The following is a 22,516-nucleotide window of genomic DNA, read 5'->3' as shown; positions in this document are numbered from 1 at the left end:
ATGAGGAATCGACAACTCGCTACTACTGCTACATCCGGTTCCTATAAGTGTACACGCGAGCACTTGCGTGTTCAGAAAGAGTTGAATCGTTGTTTTCCATTTCTGGACTCTAGTTCTGTAAGTGAAAGTGACAACGTAAGTATTGGGGGTGAATTTGCTTAATTTCGTTTTCTGTACCCGTACAGCAGATGATAAACCACGTGTGTTTGTTTTTTTATAGGTTCGTGTGACGATGAAGGGCTTCACGTGTGTGTTGTCAATGTGTCTGGCCATGACGCTGGTACTCGCCGTTACCAAAGTGAATGCAGAGAATAAAGAAAAGATAGCCCCGGCTGCCCACGCCCAACACGACCCCTTGGGGGGAGTGAACGAGACAGCTGACGGGGAGAGGAACAAACATCGCGACCACGAAGCAGTCTTAGGTGAGTTGTAAGTACTGCGTGCCTAAAACTAACTAGCCTTTTGTGGGCACTTACAACCGGCACATCATCAATGGAAAGCTGAGTCCACAGTTATCATTTATGGTTATTTAGCATACTGGGGTTGTTTTCTACAGGATTCTTCCAATTTCCGGCGTTCGTTGTGTGCTAACTCAACTTTCATGATGAATATAAAATATAATACACAATGTAGTTAATGTGTACCCTAATTACACAGGAACAGTGTTCAAGTTTCACCTAGTTATCAAAATGTCTAGACCTAGAAAATAGTAGAATGGAAATGGCCACACAGGCTAGTCCTAGTTTTGTCCTTACTGTTTACATCACAGTAGAATTACATGCATTCAACCAAGTACAATCCTGTAAGTCGCCTCTTACGACAAACATAGTCGCCTTTCGGCACATTGTCGTAAGAGGCGACTCACAGGTTCGGGTGGACAGGCTCGCTGACTTGGTTGATTTATGTGATCATATCCCAACTGCGTGGATCAATGCTCATGATATCAATCACTGGATTGTATGGTCCAGACTTGATTATTTACAAACCACCATCATATAGCTTAAATATTGCCGAAGGCTGCGTTAAACATCAAACAAACATCACATTTGATGTCTTGCTTCATGGACTGTTTGATTGGCATTCTAGAAGTTCATAAATAAGTAAAAAATGTACAACTTTATGGACAACAACTCCTGGTTTGTTGCAAATAGTGATGTTTCCATGTACATTCTTACACCGTCATCAAGCTGGAGTGCAATAACCATGTGATGAGAGGTATATATGCATGACATGATAAGCAGCAGATTAACATTGACAACAATGGTAACAGGTAACAAGTAGCATACAGATAATTGGATGAAGCCAAATGTACAGTAAGGATAACAAATAACACCCAGGTAATGAAGCAAACGGGTAGTGAAACCAGACGTACAGTAAGGCTAAGGATTAAAGGGATTATACAGTTGTGACAAGCTGATTGTGTCCTAATTAAACTAGTCTATTGCTTAATTAGATCTTAATAGGCAGGTGAGGTATAATACCCTTGATCTCTGTTCATCCAAGGTTTTGGACGGTTGATTTCTATAGCTTCTGAGAGTTTTCTTGGGGTGAAGTTCTGATGTTTTGTAGAGTGGATTTGTACTTTGTGATACAAATTTGATGGCTAGGGGATTTTTGCTGGTGGTCTGAGTGGGTTGATTTGCTGTCTGCTTTTCTGTTGAAATCTTGTGTTCTTGGATGTGAGTATCTACTGGACGGGAGGTTTCACCACAGTCACAGTTAATTTTATAGATTACTCCTCTGGGGGCTTGCTTGTTGGATGGGGGTTGTGGCCATAAACTTGGAGGATGGTTCTAAGGGATGGGGAGCCTGTGAAGATGGTGTCAATGCTTTTTTTACTTGCTTCATGGAGCTTCTCCATGTTCAGAAGGGGAAGTGTTTTTTTGTCCATTCATAGCAAAGTGATTTCAACCCAACTTTCACATCTTTGTTTTGGGTTGTGTGGTTGTAGTGAAGGGCATTGGCAAGGAGTGAGTCGTCAGCAATATTTGTAAGCTATATCACAGGCTCTTATGAAGTCATCAAGTCTGGGTCAGACAAACCAGTTGTCTGTGTTAGGAGCAACAATCAATAATGTTAGGGTAAAATGATACATGATCAGCAAGGCTCCAGCTGAGAATTGATCTTTCCCGAGTTAAATTTTGTCTAGACTAACAAGTCTTTGCATAGTTCAATCAAAATCGTGTAACAAAATAGACATCCTGCTCATAAACATGGTTCGCAATCAACATGCACATTTCGGTCAACTGCATGATTTGCAAAGCATGTGTAACGTCAGCATTGCGCCAACATAGATTTTGCAAATCTTTGATGTTTTTAATCGAGGTGCTCAACTTGTATGATGCACTTCGCAGGGTTATACTAGATCTATTATTATTGCAACTGGTTGCACTGCGATCGAGCCTGGAAATTCCAGCCTAGTTCGGCACGGGTGAAATTGGTGGTTTATTCGCCCTGCAGTGTTTTATTCACGTTCATCTGCGTTGCCCAACTACATGTATGGGCAACAACTCACTGGACACTCCTCTCTCAAACATATTGTAGTCCAATATACAATGTCATCAAGTTGCAAGCACATGTTTAAAATGATGTCATGTTATAACAGTGTTTTATCATGAAATGAATCTTGCTTTGTTCTTGATTGTTCTTAGCGATTCATCGTGTAGTTATCTATATGGTCGGATGATGCCCTTGGCTTGGGGATATGTCTTCGTGATATGACTGCTTTGTGGAACAGGGCCTTATGTTGCACGACGATGTTAGTGCTACGTTAGTGCTACGTTAGGTGTAAGTAGGGGCCATAGTTACTGTTAAGAGCTGGTCTCTACCAAGGATCATGTCTGGTAATATTTTTTTAAATAAGGGCTGGGTCGACCACGGCTGATTTAGCCCCACGACATGAATACGATCAACCTTACTGAACTAAGCACCAACTCTGCGCATATCAGCTTGGGACATGTGTACATACTAAAGCATTAACTTTTGATCGAACATATGTTGTCCAGCGTTCCTGTTTACCGGTATTACCAGTTTTTTACCGGTAAAATTAGGCTTGGACCGGTAATTCACGTGACTGCCAGTCTCTGTGGACCGGCAAATAAAGTACCTTATAAATCTTTGTTGTTGAACAAAACATCAGTGATATTCATATAAGTAAATTTTTTGAACAAAGTCAGTCTGTTACCATCAGGGTTTCCCCATGTCTATTTCTAGGTGAAATATCCATTTGTAGTGACTTATATTAAGTCTCGAAATATTAAAAAAAGAGAGAGAAACTTGGGCCTGAAGTTTTGGTGAATGAGGTATGGATCTAACTAAGTTACTTCAGACATGACATCTTTGCACTGAACATGATTTTGAGAAAATTAAAACCAAATAATTTTCATATGTTTTTTTATTTGTTAAAAGTTGGGACTGGTAAAATTTAGGGGGGGACTGATAATTTTTAGAGTTGCCAGTCCACAAGGACTGGCAGTTTCAAAAGCCAGTGGGAACACTGGTTGTCCCTGGAAAACTACAAAAAGACAAAGGTCCAGGGCCCCAATACACATGGTGATCTTAGCGCTAAGCTGATCTTAACCTCTTACTTTTTACATAGACTTAGGACAGTCATAGATTGTGAATTGGCACCCAGGTCATGTCACATGATCCCACCCTTGGAACATGCAACCTGCAGAAAACATTATGAAATTCAAAGTTAATGATAAAATTATAAGTATGATCACTAAATTAGATGGAATTATTCTGATCAGTCATATATTTAATCAGTGGTACTAATATGAATAATTCAGTCCTCATGGATGATGTGTCAGAAATTGTCATGCTTAATTTCCATTTTTTTTCCAACATTCTAAAACAACTTGGCTTTTGGTGGATAAGCACTATCACGAATACCTCAGCTCAACACAAAAGTAGGTCTGTTCGAAGGATGTTGTTTATGTGTCAAGGACTCTATGATCCATACTGAAATGTCACATCATAATAGAATAAAGAAGTTGTCATCCATACAGTATCTTGCTGGCTGTATGAGTTGCTGAGGTTGTGACGTGGATGCTGTGCCACATGCAACATAGCTCCACAGGCAATGCGGCCAGTCACAGGGGAAGCATGAACAGCCATACAAACAGCCTATTGACTCTGGTATTTTGCTTAATAGGCAGCCAGCCTGTGCCTCTTTTGTCCATTGATTCTTGGCAGCCTCCTTTGTGGCGGCGAGACCCAGGATGCAACAGCTGCCAGCATCTCGGTTCAGTGTATACTGTTAGTACATGTATTTGGTTCTTCATCTTAAACACTAGAAGAGTATTTCATAAGACTTTGGGATAGCTGCAGGCATGGGTGGATTAGGCCCCCCAAATTTTTGTTTTGGGTAACCTGACCCCCTGTTGTACTTGTGATCCAATTGTTTTATCACAGCTGGAGTGGGTATGGTATTCTGCTGCTTTTAGCAATATTCCAGCAGTATCACGGTGACGGGCACCAGTAATGGGCTTTATTGTACCCATGTAGGGAATCAAAGATGGATCTTCTGCAGGACAAGCAGATTCTTTAACCACTTGGCTGGATAACCACTTCTTACCACAGCTGGTATTCACTGCATGCCCAAGTGTCTCACATCTCTCATGCAGTAAGATCAGGACAGTGATCTACATGTCTAAGCTACAATAAGCAGGACTCTTGTGCATTAGCACACACAGGTGGCCCAATCTTCTAAGGCGCCATGATTCGCTGTGCAGAGTTGCATCCCTTGGACATACCAGAAACCTATGATTGTGGGTTCAAATCCCGGTTTGCCCCGATTATGTTTTTAGGTTTGTCAGCACCATACCTGTGCTCGTGGGTTTCACTGAAGTGGTAAAATGTCTGAGACCTTGGTCACTTCAGGCTTTCCTTAAGCTGAAATGCCATGATATCACTGCAATAGTGAAAAAGCGACGTAAAACCCAACTCACTCACTCATGGACCTGCCTCCTCTACTGAAAAGCAGCCAAAAAAATCCCCAAAACATAAAATAGTTATTCATATTATGTCTCCTGCTAGTAATAAAAATGTAATGTATAAATTGTGTTGTTATATTGGGTAATAATGTATGGTGTTGTTATATTGGGTATTAATGTACTGTGTTGTTATATTGGGTATTAATGTACTGTGTTGTTAGATTGGGTATTAATGTACTGTGTTGTTATATTGGGTAATAATGTATGGTGTTGTTATATTGGGTATTAATGTACTGTGTTGTTAGATTGGGTATTAATGTACGGTGTTATATTGGGTAATAATGCACTGTGTTGTTATATTGGGTATTAATGTACTGTGTTGTTATATTGGGTATTAATGTACTGTGTTGTTATATTGGGTATTAATGTACGGTGTTGTTATATTGGGTATTAATGTACTGTGTTGTTATATTGGGTAATAATGTATGGTGTTGTTAGATTGGGTAATAATGTACGGTGTTGTTATATTGGGTAATAATGTACGGTGTTGTTATATTGGGTATTAATGTACTGTGTTGTTAGATTGGGTATTAATGTATGGTGTTGTTATATTGGGTAATAATGTACTGTGTTGTTATATTGGGTAATAATGTACGGTGTTATATTGGGTATTAATGCACTGTGTTGTTATATTGGGTATTAATGTACGGTGTTATATTGGGTATTAATGCACTGTGTTGTTATATTGGGTATTAATGTACGGTGTTATGTTGGGTATTAATGCACTGTGTTGTTATATTGGGTATTAATGCACTGTGTTGTTATATTGGGTATTAATGCACGGTGTTGTTATATTGGGTATTAATGTACGGTGTTGTTATATTGGGTAATAATGTACTGTGTTGTTAGATTGGGTATTAATGTATGGTGTTGTTATATTGGGTAATAATGTACTGTGTTGTTATATTGGGTAATAATGTACGGTGTTGTTAGATTGGGTATTAATGCACTGTGTTGTTATATTGGGTATTAATGCACTGTGTTGTTATATTGGGTATTAATGTACTGTGTTGTTATATTGGGTATTAATGTACGGTGTTGTTATATTGGGTATTAATGTACTGTGTTGTTATATTGGGTATTAATGCACTGTGTTGTTATATTGGGTATTAATGTACTGTGTTGTTATATTGGGTATTAATGTACTGTGTTGTTATATTGGGTATTAATGTACGGTGTTGTTATATTGGGTATTAATGCACTGTGTTGTTATATTGGGTAATAATGCACTGTGTTGTTATATTGGGTATTAATGTACTGTGTTGTTAGATTGGGTATTAATGTACTGTGTTGTTATATTGGGTATTAATGTACGGTGTTGTTATATTGGGTATTAATGTACTGTGTTGTTATATTGGGTATTAATGTACTGTGTTGTTATATTGGGTATTAATGTACGGTGTTGTTATATTGGGTATTAATGTACTGTGTTGTTATATTGGGTATTAATGTACGGTGTTGTTATATTGGGTATTAATGTACTGTGTTGTTATATTGGGTATTAATGTACGGTGTTGTTATATTGGGTATTAATGTACTGTGTTGTTATATTGGGTATTAATGTACGGTGTTGTTATATTGGGTATTAATGTACGGTGTTATATTGGGTATTAATGTACGGTGTGTTTATGTTGGGTAATGATGTACTGTGTAATGTTGGGTAATAATATACATTGTTGTTATGTTGGGTGTACGGCAGGGATCCGGAAATCAGTCTGTGCGCAGGACTTGTCCGATTGTGACAAAATGTCCGATTTGTGATAGTGCAAACCGGACATTTTAAAATTTGGTCAACATCAGTTACGACGGGCACAGAGACCTACATCCCGATAGGTTGAACTTGTATATATTAGATCTATGTATTTATCCAGTGGGATACCTTAACTATTGGGCAGTTTGGCAAAGACTATAGGACTAGTGCCAATTTCTAACGCTGGTAAATATATTCCTTCAGCGAATTCAGGTGACCGAAAGGTACAACAAACTTGGTCGATAAAAATATGAATGGGCAATTAACTGAATGGAGATTTGGGCTACCATGAATCTGTCATTAAACCAAACATGCCTAGTCATATGTTGATGAAATGCAGGGGTCCGATAAAGAACTTGTTGAATTGAAACTTCAAAAACATGTGAGCTACATGACAATATGAACATCTGAAGTGATGTGTTCTGCAATTATAACTTACAAGAGAAGGAACAGCTACGACTCAAACCACTTGGCAGATGACATTAAGGACTGTTTGTTTGCTAAAACAGAATTGTCGGAAGCTTATTGGGAATCCCCTAATTTAATGACATGCCAATGGAGATTTTACACTTAAAGTATCTCAAGTTAATGATTGCTTAAGGACGACTTTGTAAAACCCATAATAATGGTCCCATTAACAAATGAAACATTCAGAATTTAAAGTTTGTTTGTTGTTTAACGCCGCACTCATCAATATTCCATCTATATGATATCAGTCTATAAATAATCTGGACCATACAATCCAGTGAGTGACATCACGAGCATCGATCCATGCAATTAAGATACGATGACATGCATCAACCAAGTCAGTGCGTCTGACCACCTGGTCCTGTTAGTCACTTCTTTACGACAAGCACAGTCACCTTTTACAACAAGCATGGGTTGGTGAAGACCTATTCTACCCCAGATCTCCACGGGTCCAGAATTTAATGAACCAGTAGGGTTAATGAACCCTTAGTTAATGAAGTTTTGATACACTTGGTCCTGGTCTCTCTATAATGTTATAGGCTCATATTTCTTTTAAAAATCACATATGGACACCAGTGGCAACTAAAAATATAGCACTTAAAATACAGGCACATTTCCCAGAATTCTCTGCCATCCTTGAATCATAGTCTGAATTGCCACCAACCAAAGAGTTAAAAATTCATAATTTGAAACCCCTCAAAATTAGAACCCCGATGTTTAACTTTGGCATGTGCCAAGTGTGATTGTTTGTTTGTGTGTTTGTTGTTTAATGCCACACTCAGCTATATGATGTCGGTCTTTAAATAATTAAGTCTAGACCAGACAATCCAGTGATTGACATCATGAGCATCAATCTATGCATTTGGGATATGATGACATGCATCAGCCTGACCACCTGATCATGTTAGTCGCCTCTTGTGACAAGCATAGTTGCCTATGCATGGGATGCTGAAGACCTATCCTACCCCGATCTTCACGGGTCAGGGATGTAGATACTAGATATAGATGCTACCGGTAGATAAGTGTGTGTCAGACTCTGTATTGGTACATCTGGTTCCAGGATCCCGGGAAGAAGCGCAGGACGCTGATGACCTGACTCCGGAGCAGGCCAAGAACAGATTGGAGAAGCTGGCCAAGACACACGACCTGGATAAAGATGGACGCATCTCTAAGGAAGAGTTCATCACATGGATCCTGCAGTCTCTCAAGTAGGTGGAGAAAATGTCCATGTGCAACGTCTACTTGTATTTCAGTGTTTGATTGTAATCTGCATGCCAGCTGTGGTTACCGTCTCCAATAATCTGATTATTGTTTAATATAACCTGTGTTCTATGTCGCTACTTCCAGTTAGAAAGTCAGACTTTATTGAAAAAAAAATATTGGAGACAATTCCATGAAATATTTCTTACCTCTGTATGCTGATCTCTTCCTTATTCACTTGGACCCGTGGAGATCCGGGATAGAATAGGTCTTCAGCAACTCATGCTTGCCGTAAATGGTGACTATGCTTGCCACAAGAGGCGACTAACAGGATCGGGTGGTCAGGCTTGCTGACTTGGTTGATACATGTCATCGTATCTCAATTGTGTGGATTGATGCTCATGATGTCAATCTCTGGATTGTCTGGTCCAGACTCGATTATTTACCTAAAGCCTTCATATAGCTGGAATATTGCTGAGTGAGCCAATTAACAACAAATCGACCTATTCATTTTTATAGGCCAGGTCATGTCATGTCCTTTATAATCCTACTTAGATATTTACAAGGCAACTAAGGAACTCTGGGCAGAATCAGTTCCAAGTTCCCCAGGCATATCTCCTTGTTTGCAATTCAGATATGAAGAGATAGCCAGTGTTTTCCAGTGTGAATGAATGACTTGATTGCATTATTGCTCCGTCCAGTGTCTGTATATCCTGGGTCATCTGTCGGCAGGTCTCTGGATGAAGAGGAAGCTCTGAAAAAGTTGGCTGAGGAGGACGGTGATGGTGACGGGAAGCTGGCATTCGGAGAGTACCTCAAGCAGCAGTATGACTACTCTCAGGAGGAGCTCAAGGCCATTAAGGAAAAACCTCTGGATGATGATCACAAGTTCATGATTGAAGTGAGTAGAGCTGGAGGTCAGCGGTGGGTAGGGCTGGAGGTCAGCAGTGGGTAGAGTTGGACAGTGATGGGTAGAGTTGGAGGTCAGCGGTGGGTAGCGCTGGTCAGCTTTGGGTAGAGCTGGTCAATGATGGGTAGAGCTGGAAGTCAGCAGTGGGTAGAGTTGGAGGTCAGCGATGGGTAGCGCTAGTCAGCGGTGGGTAGAGTTGGAGGTCAGCAGTGGGTAGAGCTGGTCAGTGGTGGGTAGAGCTGGAGGTATAGATGTGGTAAAGGTGGTGATTAGTGTAGGGTGTAGGTGGCAGTCTGGAGGGATAGGTGGTGGTAGTGATGTGTAGTGTCAGTTTGGTTTCATTCCAGTAAATTTGTACACTTTTCCATACTCCATAAATTGATAACATGGAAAGGAATAGTTTCACTGTCAAAAGTTAACACATATATTCTGCATGACAAGGTAATGTACAGTTTCTGTGGAGTAAGAATACTCAGTTCAGTGTAGAGGCATCTTCAGGAGGCAAGAGAGTTAACTGACTATAAAAGTCCAGTTTACACCCTTGCTGAACTAGGCTGGAATTCCTGGGCTCGATCGTAGCGCCACCAGTAGCTATTACGAGTTATGTCGTTTCTATGCCTCTCCTATTGGCCAATCAGATTCAATCTCTCGTATCACTTGCATTTGGGTCAAACAAAACGGTGGCGCCCAGTCAAGACGATCTGATCGATAATCAAGATCTATATTGTGAGTGAGTGGGGTTTTACGCTGCTTTTAGCAATACTCCAGCAATATCATGGCGGGGGACACCAGAAATGGGCTTCACACATTGTACCCATGTCGGGAATCGAACCCTGGTCTTCAGCGTGACGAGCGACCGCTTTAACCACTAGGCTACCCGACTGCCCAGATCTATATTGTGATCAAACGAATCTTACATCGCAAAGGGCATCAAATCACGTGAGCACCTTGATTAAAAACATGAAAAGATTTAGAAAATATCTGTTGACAACGAGTTAGCGGTGCACATGCTTTGCAAATCCTGCAGTCGACCGAAATCTGCATGACACTTTACGAACCGGATTTCGGTGCGCGATTTTGATTGGACTATGCATAGACTCGTTAGTCCAGCCAAAATGTAACTCCATAATACCAGCCTAGTTCGGCAAGGGTGGAAACTGGACTTATATAGTCAGTTAACTCACTTGTCTCGGGAAGATGGTGTAGAGGTGGCATGGAGTAGCACTAATGTAAACTGTAACACTGTTTAATGCCCCAACATATCGTCACAGTTTCTATTGATATCACCAAATAATTTTCTAATTTGAAGTTTACACGATAAATAGCTTTTCTATTGGACGAGGGGTCAGTCACATGACCCAGAAATTGACGTTCATACGTTTTTCACGAGACTGTGTTCTTGAAATGACGTAAACACTGACGGACTACTTCCACAATACTGGGGAAACCCCTGGTAATTCCCTAGCACGAAAACATGCATAAGCGTTCTTTCTGATCATTTAGAAACTTTATTCTTGGTCTCAGCGTTTCAGTATACATTGAGAAATGTTAGAGAGCGTGACTGCATGATTGTTCAAGAATATCCTCGCTACGGCCCGTCCTAATGAACAAACGAAGAAATGCACTTCTAAATTATTGTAGTATCGACTCGATCCGTGCCTAGGCTGACATTGACCGTCCCCAGCAATCTATGAATTTACCTTTGTGTCTGTTTGACGCATCTTTATTCACCTTTCAATGATCGGCCAGTTCATCAATGATGACTAACACATGTAACCGCCACAGGTTCATTAACAACTTCGGAAATCTCTCCCGTCACGTTTATCGTGTCGGCCATTTTGACGTCTTGTACTTGATGTAAATGTATTTCAACGCGCTGTCATTGTGACTGACTTACTGAGGTAGTTTTTTACAGACCTTTCTCATATATTGAGGATATGATTTGAATACATGTGCTGTGGAAGATGTTTCTGAAGAGCAAGTGCATCCATACACCCATGTCACCTCTCTTTTTTTAGGAACTATTTTACTCCACGATATAGCTGGTTGTTGTATGTAAATATGAAGTCACACATACTAAATGAAATTGTGTTTAGATCTTGGCCTACATCCTTTGAGGCAAGAAATTGTGATAATTTTTTTTTATAAGAATTGACTTCACTTTGTGTGAGTTCATTGGAGTATGAACCTTCATAGAGTGAGGGCTAAACATTGTATGGACGTCGTCACAAACTCAGACGTTCATACAGTTTGGCCCTCACTCTATGAAGGTTCATACTGGAATGAACTCACACAAAGTGAAGTCAATTCTTAAGTACGTCCATGTGATGTTGGCAGACTATAGGCGAGGACGAAAAGCGTTTCACGGCAGCTGACCTGGACAAGAATGGGATTTTAGACAAGAGCGAGTATGTGGCCTTCATGCATCCGTACGACTACGAGCACATGCACGCGTACGAGATCGAGCACCGCTTGAAGGAGTTTGACACGGACAATGACACTGCTGTGTCTCTGATCGAGTTTCTCGCAGGTAGGACAGGGTTACTTCCTTTGGTTTTAGTAGTGACAAGGAGGAAAATATCCGTATTTGAGATTGTCTGCAATACTTCATTTCTATTCCAATGATTACTATAATAATCAAGCCTTAAAGTTGGTTTACTGCTATGGCAATACTATTGCAACAGTGAACACAACTCCAGTAGTCACCCCTTTCCACATTTGCAAAACAAGGTAACATAAAAAACAGGAACAAGCAGTATGTTAGTTTAACTAAACTTAAACTTCAAGTGAGCTGTGTTGTGACTCGTATGGCATTCATCATGAAATGATGACAGTTTTACATCTTCTCTGAAACTATAAGCATGATATGGCCTGAGCTCCGCAGTGGTGTCGACACGCGAGTCAGTGACCACAGAATTCAAGTCAGATCTGTTATTCCGTTACGATACCTCTCTGAGTGAACACCATGTTGAAATTTGTGTTGGAGTGAACTTGGACAGCACACTAAGGATGCTTAGGTTCCTGAGCTAATTTTAAATGTCAGCCATATTTGAATGGAATAGTTTGCTCATATCTCAACCATTTTTCCACGTATGATCATGAAATTGGATGTGCCGTATGTGGTGTGCATATCAACATATATCTCACCCACCGAAGATACCACTGTTTAACCATGTTGATCAATGTGCACCTGTGTTTCACATTGGGCAGCGTCATTCAGTGATTCATCTATCACTCCAGACAAAGTGCCTTTGTCAGACAAATTGGGGGAATTTATTGATGTTCAAAATTGCGATTTTTCTTCAAAAAAATATTTTCCATAATTTAGAGGTATTTTATCCTATAAGAATCTAGACTTTCCTAGTTGAATGCAGGTGTTTGTGAGTTGGGGATGTTTGTGGGTTGGGAAGTTTGTGGGTTGGGGAGGTTTGTGGGTCGGGAAGTTTGTGGGTTGGGGAGGTTTGTGAGTTGGGGAAGTTTGTGAGTTGGGGAAGTTTGTGGGTTGGGGAGGTTTGTGAGTTGGGGAAGTTTGTGAGTTGGGGAAGTTTGTGGGTTGGGGAAGTTTGTGGGTTGGGGAAGTTTGTGGGTTGGGGAGGTTTGTGGGTTGGGGAGGTTTGTGAGTTGGGGAGGTTTGTGAGTTGGGGAGGTTTGTGAGTTGGGGAAGATTGTGAGTTGGGTAGGTTTGTGAGGTTTGTGACTTGGGGATGTTAATGAGGTTTGAGAGTTGGGGAAGTTTGTTAGTTGAGGATATTTGTGGGTTGGGAAAGTTTGTGAGTTGGGAAAGTTTGTGAGTTTGTGGGTTGGGGATGTTTGGGATGTTTGAGAGTTTGTGAAGTTTGTTAGTTGGGGATGTTTGTGGGTTGGGGATGTTTAGGAGGTTTGAGAGTTTGTGAAGTTTCTTAGTTGGGGATGTTTGTGGGTTGGGGATGTTTGAGAGTTTGTGAAGTTTGTGGGTTGGGGATGTTTGTGGGTTGGGGAAGTTTGTGGGTTGGGGAAGTTTGTGGGTTGGGGATGTTTGTGGTGAGGCTGTTGTTTTCAGAATCTGCATCTTATGCTTTCACATAATTGATCTTGGTGAAAGATCTCCCATTTATTACCAGAGTTCAAGAGAGCACGGTCTTTCCTGTACTCATGGTACTCCTCAGCAAATATTGTTCGCATACAACAACCTGAAACCAGCGACATATCTTTATCAACATTGAAATTAGATAATAAGAAACCTTTAAGTGAGTAAAAAATACATTACTAGTCGGGTTTTTGTCTGATGCCGTTTGTATTGCAACTTGTGATTTTTAAATGATCAAACTTGCTTCACTTTTTGTAGTAAAAATGGTATCGAACATGCTGACAGGAACTCGTGTAGTGATCTATATATATGAACACTATGCACTCTATGACACATACCTGGCTGTGGTCTTTGATCTTCTATATCTGTCGATGTAGCGCTGGAGGTATAGATGTGGGTAGAGGTGGTGGTATAGATGTGGGTAGAGGTGGTGGTGTAGATGTGGGTAGAGGTGGTGGTATAAATATTGGTAGAGCTGGAGGTATAGATGTGGGTAGAGCTGGAGGTATAGATGTGGGTAGAGGTGGAGGTATAGATGTGGGTAGAGCTGGAATATAGATGTGGGTAGAGCTGGAGGTATCGATGTGGGTAGAGCTGAAGGTATAGATGTGGGTAGAGCTGGAGGTATAGATGTGGAGGTATAGATGTGGGTAGAGCTGGAGGTATAGATGTGGAGGTATAGATGTGGGTAGAGCTGGAGGTATCGATGTGGATAGAGCTGGAGGTATAGATGTGAGTACAGCTGGAGGTATAGATGTGGGTAGAGCTGGAGGTATAGATGTGGGTAGAGCTGGAGGTATAGATGTGGGTAGAGCTGGAGGTATAGATGTGAGTACAGCTGGAGGTATAGATGTGGGTAGAGCTGGAGGTGTAGATGTGGGTACAGCTGGAGGTATAGATGTGGGTAGAGCTGGAGGTGTAGATGTGGGTACAGCTGGAGGTGTAGATGTGAGTACAGAAATAATACACAGTTCATTCTACAGTGTAGGGGTGGCATGGAGTAGCACTAATGTAAACTGTAACAAGATAATTGATCTTTGAGAAAGATATCCCATGTATTACCAGAATTCAAGAGAGCATGGTCTTTCTTGTACTCTGCCGCAAATATTGTTTGCATACAACGCCCCGAAACCAGCTACATATCTTTATCAACATTGAAATTAGATAATGAGAAAACTTTTAGTCAGTAAAAAATACATTACTAAGCAGGTTTCTTTCTGATGTCGTTTGTATAGCAACTTGTGTTTTTCAAATGATCAAACTTGCTTCACTTGTAGCAAAAGTGGTATGAAACATGCTAACCATGCTAACAGGAACTCGTGTAGTCATCTATATATATGAACACTATGCACTCTATGATGCATGCCAGGCTGTGGTCTTCTCTTAACCAATTATCCAGTTTTGATATATTTAGACATCTCTCAAAGTTCTGGGTTTATATATGACTATCAGCGTTGTGACCAGCAGCTCCCTATACAATTTTTAAAATCATTGAAACCCTCTTATTATGACCTTTATAATGTAAAACTGAAAACGTTGTAGAAAAGCTCAGGTTAAATACAGAGCTGTGTCACTAGATTTACTTTTGTAGAAAAATATCCATGTGTCACCTTTGTTATTCCTTCAGATTTTCTATAGACTACATTCCTCCTGTCACCTGTGATAATCTGTTAATCATGAAATTAGGTTGCTGGTATGAAAAAATGGACACATTTCTCTGTCGACATATTGTCATGTCAGATTCACAGCACATGGACAAAAACAATGACATTTCTTTACAAAGTTCACAATAAACAATATAATAAAGAGCAAGATTTTTTACACTGTACCATACTTGGTAAAGTAATTTGACAAATTGAATGGTGTTTGTTTGACAGATGAGGATGATGAGGATGCCACGAGTATGGACCAGCTGAAGTTCAAGAGATATGACACTGACAATGATGGCTTTCTCAAGGGTGATGAGCTGAAGACATGGCTCACCCAGGGAAATTTGGAAACTGCCACCGAGGAGGTAGAGTATTTGACAAGCAAGGCTGATGCAAACAAAGATGGCTTCCTGTCCTTGGCAGAGATCCGGGATCATGATGAGGACTTCATCTCTAGCAAGGCCACAGACTACGGAGAAACATTGCTCAAATTTAAAGACGAGTTGTAACTGTATCCTGCTTTAGGCCTGTACATAATCTGTTTTCATTCTTCATCAAGGCGTGTGTCCATGTTTGACTTAGCTTGAGAGCTGGTGCTTAAAGTCTGTACCCTTCATCAGTCCTTACCTATACATGCAGCCTTGTCTCACAACATTCTCACTGCCTTATATGCTTGCATATTTCCTTACATGCCCTTCCAAAACAATACTTAAGCATCAGGCACAAATTAACCCCTTATTGGGTCTTGGATTCGGGAAGTGTTGTCCTGGGCCACCCACCAGCACTGAAGGTTTTATAGGCCATGTACCTATCTTGCAATACTTTTGTCTAGTGGATTTCATGCGCAATATATGAATGCAAGGAACGGATGAAGTGGCAGCATTGAACTTATCTTTCCCCCGATGAATCAAGAGCTTCCCCGATATGTTGTTAGTAATCTGTATGTCCTGTATATTCTGTTGGTTGTCCGTTACCCGTTTGTGCAATCTGATATTATCTTTATGTTGTTTTTGACATCTTGTTTGTCATCTGTTACCTGTTTTTTCAGTCTGTTATTTTATGGGTTGTGGCTCCCAGCATGGTTGTTCAGTGTGTTTACTGACAAGTGCAATAAAACCATGGACGGTTCCTGTCTGCTGCAAATGCTCAGTGGTATTTCAAGACTGAAGCAGGCTACCAAACTTTATACAACAGACAAGGAACAATGTAGTACAAATTTTCTTTTATTGTACAAATTTACAACATTGTTGATATATTAGTGTTACACATAACCACAGACTAGCAGAATGGTGCTACACATTCCTGGGAACATTGCGTTCAGGGACCAGTTTAAAAGTTTGATGTGGGATAAAATACTTTTAGACTTCTGAAATGAAATCATGTATTTGTGTTTTTATGGAACAATTATCGATAGAAGTTTATGTAGGTGTAGAAAATCATTTGTAGATGATATCTGTCATTATGCACAGCACGAGATGGACTATTGAGAAACGCTAACTTGTGGAAAGACCAACTCCTAACAGCATGTAAATGAAATACGATTGGTTCAGTTACTAAGTTGATTTTGTCAGATGGAAAACTTGCACAGCCATTGACACCCACATCCCTAAACTTAATTCCTTAAGATTTTGTATCGGACATCGAACTGTCCCCCTAATGACAGTCATGATCGTAAGATGACCACATGATACAGGCATCCAAGCTATAGAAATTGCTTTCGAATCTAGAATTTACAAATAACAAACAAGTCAGCAGCTAGACAAGTACAAATTTTTACAAGAGACAAATGGACAAAAGCATTCAGGATGTTAATGCCTGACACTGTGACAATAGTATTCATACAGATTTACTAAGACATGGCCTATCTCAGTTGTCTTGTTGACAAATGTTGGTGGTAGTCTGAGATGGCTGTATGATGTGAGGTGGAAAACTGTCAGCTCATCCAGAACTCGTAGCATTCCTTCCCCTTTCACCAACGTATGTTCCATATACAACCATTCCTGCCAACATATTAAGACATGTCCGCCACAGCGTGAATGAGATGCGTGTCATACCTAAATGAATAAAATATATCATTTGACAAGATTGTTCGGTTTTCTATCCAAGCTGTGGGAGACAGCAGCACCTGAAGTGATTTGGTCTGGTATTTCCTGAGGATAGGCTTGACAGTGCCCCTGGGGAAACTAAATCATTTATCCATGCAGTTTGGATACTAAGGCAATAGAACAGCGAGATCAAGTTTGTGACATCTTTGCTGTTTCATCTATGAACATGGGGGAGGGGGGTCATCCACGACAGCTCTGGAGCACCTTCTGCCAAAGGAAAAAAAACACATTTGACTCAAACCTTGATAGTTCAGTTTCCACCCTTGCAAATATAGTTGTTTTGGCTCGACTGTTGAGTCTAAATCCGATTTCGACATCCGGTTCATAAACAAGGTAACTGCCGTGCTTAATTTGTTTGGTTTCAGGATTTAGAGAGCATGTGTACCGTTAACTGGGTGTTGACACACATGGAAAGATTTACAAAATATTTTTAATCAAGGTGATACAGTGATGCACTTTATGTCAGTCGCACTTTATTTGATGCACTTCCCGAGGCTATGATTATTGTAATAAAACAAAGATCTTTATAATTGATGAGATCATCTTGACTGTGCAAGTGATATGAGAGGTGGAATCTGGATGGTCAGTAAGGGTACAATAACATAGAAGGGACATAACTCGTAACAGACACAGGTGGCGCTAGGGTCGCTGGGTACTTCAAGATCATGTGCACATTCCCCAAAGGGAATGTTCAACAGCAATTCACCATTAATTTATGCAAAATCATGACAGTAATCAGAGATGTCAGATTTTATTTACTTAGACTAGTTTATGCATCTATGTTTCAACTGTGATAAATTTAGGGAACCAGAGTGAAATTAGTTTTGTTTGTTTGGTGCAACTAGGTTTTCATGTCAACATGCACCTGGTGCAAGTCAAATCAAGATCCCTTAAACGATAGCCCTGTAAAACACAAAACTGTTGCTGGTGTTATAATCTTTAAGACATTTCTTTCAATGACAACTAAGGCATAATGACATGCACATGGTGATCTGCTTAATAGTATGTCCAATGAATTGATCCAGGGAAATATACTACTCAAAGTTTGCTAAGGATCACCACTTTCAAAGGAAATACATCAAATTGTTTAGACAATATTGCGTGAAGACATATTGAAAGAGGTGAGGTGAAATTGGGTTTAACGTCGCGTCCAAGATTATTGCACTTATATAGCGACGTACATGCACGTGTGTGTGTGTGTGGCTGCTTGTACTAGTCCGAACTGATGCCGATTTAAAGTGCTAGCTCACTGAGATACCATGCCGCAGTTTAACATGAATACCCCACGCAGACACAGTATACTGACTCCGAGCCGACCAGTCCTTGTTTTAGCCCCTTAATGCCGAACCCCAGACAGGGTGACAAGTACCATCTTTTAACGTCTTTTGGTATGACGCAGCCGGGGATCGAACCCTGAACTTTCCGCTCTCCGGGCGGACGCTCTACCACTAGACCACGGAGGCGGTCTACATAATGAAAGAACAAAGGTCCGTTGTCATGTACAACAAAGCGCCAACAAACACCATTTGACCAATAATCAGTCAGATCAGCCATTAAAATGAGAGTATCTGGCCAAAACTTATACATAAAAAAAAAAATCATGCCCCAAAAAACTCTCAGTAGCCAATATGTGATCAACTTGATGTGATCACAGCCTGAGACTGTCAATTTAAGCTCCCAATAAGTATCTGGATGGCACAAGGGAAGATTGTTCCACTCATTGAGAGCAATGCTGAGTTCCAGTCGAGTTGGAGTTAGAATAGGTCTTCACCAACCCATGCTTGTCTTGAGAGGTGGCTATGCTTGTTGTAAGAGATGACTAATGGGATAGGGTGGTCAGGCTCATTGACTGTTGATGCATGTCATCTTATCCCAACTGTGTAGATCAATGATCATGATGTCAATCACTGGATTGTCTGGTCAAGACTCAATTATTTACAAACCACCGTCATACAGCTGCAATATTGCCGAGAGCATCCTTAAACAACAAACAAACAAACAAATCTGGTGACCATGCTGGTGACTCCATTTGGACAATACTGATTGCACCTCACATACACATCCAGGATGTCATCCCTGTAGTGAACACCTGTCATCGTGCCCAACTGTAGGACAGCTCTGCTGATCCCAACCCAAATCATGATTGAGCCTCCTCCAAAGCAGTCATGTTAGGCTGCGTAGGAATCCTGAAATCTTTCTCCTTGTTTACGCCACACTCGGGCACAACGATCTTTGACATCATAGGCAGTATCTCAATTCATCAGTGAAAAGTACTGGAGTCCAGTCCTGGTCTCTTCAATTGACATGATCTTCACTCAAATCCCAACGTACCTGCCTGTGATGTCGGGTCAGCAGGATGTGAATGCATGCCCTTTGTGACCAGAGATCAGCCTCTTAGAGACAATTACGCAATCTGCGTAGAAACATTGATGTCACTGGCATTCCACAGGTCATTTCTAGGAGTGGTGGCAGCCATGAAGTGATGACGTATTGCTGCATTCAGGAGAAACCTGTCTTCCCGCTGTGTGGTAGAATGCTGTCGACCTCCTGCATGTTGCTGGGTAGCTGATCCAAAAGTCTGGGATTGAAAGACATTGGCAATGTGATGTTGTGCTGACCCATTTCAAGCATGCCTATGCATCTTCCTATATATTTGGTCATCAAACGACATCTTTGCTAGGGCATAAGTGCATTCAGTTGTTGCAATCCTCAGTAGCAAATGTTGTTGTGCTCTCTGATAATGATATGCAAAGATTCTGTCACGATACATCCAAACATGTTTTCAAACACCTCGTGCACATCGTGCCCATGACTGCATGCCTGTGTCCGTTCATCATGAAATTGTGGTCCTATAGGGGTTACCCAATCATTGTGCATAGGGACATTTCAATCATTACTTGTTGGATGATTTTTTATATCATCAAAGCTTGATTCTCAGCCAACGTTTAGTAGTATTTATATTTTTCATTTCACAATTTTCCCTCACATTACTACTAATGGCCAATGCAGTACTTTTCAATGAAATTTTCGGGGCTTCATCTGAACATCTCCAAAAGGTTGATGAGACAATCCTAAATCATCTTGCAATACATCAACATGGAGAAGATGAAGATACATTTGGCTGACCACATTATCAACTGCAACTTTAGCCACTAGCCTGAAGCCAGAGGCTAGTACAATTCCATTTTGTCTAGTAAGCTCAGTTAATAATAGTCCATATATTGACACTAAAATCAACTGAAAATGATGCTAAGAGCCATGTTCTGGCAAGCAGAATAAAATGTGTTTGGCACAGACTGCTATCACAGTTGAATAGTGTTTGGTAGAAAAAATAATTATACCAAGAAAATACCTACATGTGAATATACGTGAGACATGGAAACTTACTTATTGACAATCAATGTCGTGATTGGTCAGTTCCAACACCATGGACACTGATATGACAATTGGGTCTCGCTATTATAATACACTTCCAACACGATATTACAGTTGGGTCTCGCTATTATAATACACTTCCAACACGATATTACAGTTGGGTCTCGCTATTATAATACACTTCCAACACTGCGACTGGCATTTGACTGTTACCTTGGAAACCATCTTAACATGTGTTAAGGCAACCGTCTTCTCCTTTTGGTCCACAGCAGCCAGATGGGCCTGGGTTGCTAGGCGACGGAGAAACATCATGTAGTCAAGCCACAGCTGAAACACACCAAGTCCACTTATAACAACCTGACACACACACACAAGTCCGCTTTAATTTTACACACATACTATGACTGCCTCAGTAGGACATGAACCATACCAAGTCAGCTTTAGTTGGACAAGAATCATACCAAGTCTGTCTTAGCGGGACATGAATCATACCAATTCTGTCTTAGAAGGACAGGAATCATATCAAGTCTGCCTTAGTGGCACATGAATCCTGCCAAGTCCATCTTAGTTGGACATGAATCATACCAAGGCCACCTTAGTAGGACATGAATCATACCAAGTTTGGCTGAGTAGGCGATGAAGCATACCAAGCCCAATATCATTAAAATCAGACCTTAGTTCTCGCTACCATTAAACAAAGATCTGAAGACATTCCATTTGGGGTCACGTCAAAATGACCTTTCATCCGACCAATCAGAGCGTCACTTATAATATTATGAAAGTGACAGTTGGAATGTGATTTCTAATCATGCAACCTCAAAAGCTTTGACACGTGGTATTCCAAACGATAGTTATGGGTTTAATGATCGAATACATACAATCTAGACTAACTATTAGCCATTCCGGAATGTTCTTTTGTTCAGGTTTCAAATTTGTAATGGAGAATTTGTCAAAATATGTTACGAAGCGTAATCCCCAATTTGAAATTAGTGCCGTAAAGCTGGAGAAAGCTGTCTTCTGATTGATCATTCCACAGGTCGGTCTGACGTGACCCGTAATGGGATGTCCTCAGATCTTTGTTTAGCGGGAGCGAGAACTAAGATCTGATTTTAATGAGATTGTACCAAGCCTGCCTTAGTAGGAGGATTGAACTCATGCTACCAGCTTGAATGTAAGCCAAGCTAATCAGTTAATCTATTTAGCTAACACCCTACCATTGGCGCTTTCACAAATAATCAGTGCTTGTTTACCAAGTCATCAGCACCTGATTGTTTACAATAATGCGCACGCCCAGTAGCCATTTGGACTGCGAAACTCAAAACTTGATGAAACGTGTATGGAGTTTATTCAGATTACATTGGCTTCATTCGTCTAAAGAGCTAACCCATATCCTACCTCACAACCAACCCTAATGATTGTAAAGGAGTGCATTACCCAAAGGAGTAAGGGGTGTTTGAACGGAAAGGGGTACCCAACCATAAATCGGGTATCCAAGGGCTAAGAGTCTGGGTAACCTACCCTAACCACAACACACCTAGTTAACCCAAAGGATCGAAGAGCCACACGTGTAAGATCTGTGATTCGAGGGCCACAGTCGGCACCCTGGGCCAACATTGGCGCTAGTAAGCTGCGCCCGGTAAACTGCATTGTTACCCTCGAACAAAATATAATCAATGATGATAAATAAACTCCTCATTTCAAATTCATGCTACGGAAACACATGTTGCTTAGGTTTTTGTCTTGTGGTTTGTTTTTCCACAGCTAAGTAACCTAAATTCGTGTCCGTGTTCTTTTCGTTTATCACTTACCAAGCTGTCAACCTTTGTACCTTTCAGTCTGGATTGATTCAAATGTTTCTTCATAGAAACCTTGACTCTAGCTTTTCGACACTGGGGTATCATAACTTCTACTACTGAACTTGATCATGAATAGCTTGTCCAAGGAAATGTTTTTCTCGAAATTCCCGCTTCCGGCAGTAAGTCTTTTCGACGAATGA

General features: G+C 40.7%; 2 protein-coding genes and 1 pseudogene across 2 annotated transcripts; 2 read left to right on the top strand and 1 right to left on the bottom strand.

Annotated features, from left to right (window-relative positions):
• On the top strand, nt 1-17,109 carry LOC139478612 (reticulocalbin-2-like). The gene is made up of 6 exons (XM_071261164.1): nt 1-135; nt 221-422; nt 8,276-8,423; nt 9,148-9,316; nt 11,663-11,855; nt 15,269-17,109. The coding sequence occupies exons 1-6, from the start codon at nt 1-3 to the stop codon at nt 15,547-15,549; spliced, it is 1,128 nt and encodes a 375-aa protein (XP_071117265.1). The 3' UTR covers nt 15,550-17,109.
• Nucleotides 13,584-14,549, top strand: LOC139478613 (uncharacterized; annotated as a pseudogene).
• On the bottom strand, nt 16,259-22,480 carry LOC139478614 (uncharacterized). Its single transcript, XM_071261165.1, has 3 exons — nt 22,329-22,480; nt 20,734-20,847; nt 16,259-17,352 (listed from the first exon to the last, which is right to left on the bottom strand). Exons 1-3 carry the CDS (start codon nt 22,419-22,421, stop codon nt 17,326-17,328), a joined length of 234 nt encoding a protein of 77 aa, XP_071117266.1. The 5' UTR covers nt 22,422-22,480; the 3' UTR covers nt 16,259-17,325.
• Between the last annotated feature and the right edge of the window lie 36 nt (nt 22,481-22,516).

Source organism: Haliotis cracherodii, unplaced genomic scaffold (assembly GCF_022045235.1).
Source record: "Haliotis cracherodii isolate W230 unplaced genomic scaffold, xgHalCrac1.p SCAF_4, whole genome shotgun sequence".
NCBI classification, from domain to species: Eukaryota; Metazoa; Mollusca; class Gastropoda; order Lepetellida; family Haliotidae; genus Haliotis; species Haliotis cracherodii.
Note: the sequence above shows the minus strand (reverse complement) of the source record. Positions and strands in the feature narration are given on the sequence as shown.

Excerpts from the sequence above, each read along its gene's own strand:
- LOC139478612 (XM_071261164.1), top strand. The coding sequence starts at position 1 with ATGAGGAATCGACAACTCGCTACTACTGCTACATCCGGTTCCTATAAG. Across the intron at positions 8,424-9,147 it reads TGGATCCTGCAGTCTCTCAA|GTCTCTGGATGAAGAGGAAG; the intron begins GTAGGTGGAGAA and ends ATCTGTCGGCAG. Across the intron at positions 9,317-11,662 it reads ATCACAAGTTCATGATTGAA|ACTATAGGCGAGGACGAAAA; the intron begins GTGAGTAGAGCT and ends TGATGTTGGCAG.
- LOC139478614 (XM_071261165.1), bottom strand. The coding sequence starts at position 22,421 with ATGATACCCCAGTGTCGAAAAGCTAGAGTCAAGGTTTCTATGAAGAAA. Across the intron at positions 20,848-22,328 it reads GTACAAAGGTTGACAGCTTG|CTGTGGCTTGACTACATGAT; the intron begins GTAAGTGATAAA and ends GGTGTGTTTCAG. Across the intron at positions 17,353-20,733 it reads ATGTTAAGATGGTTTCCAAG|AAGGTGCTCCAGAGCTGTCG; the intron begins GTAACAGTCAAA and ends TTCCTTTGGCAG.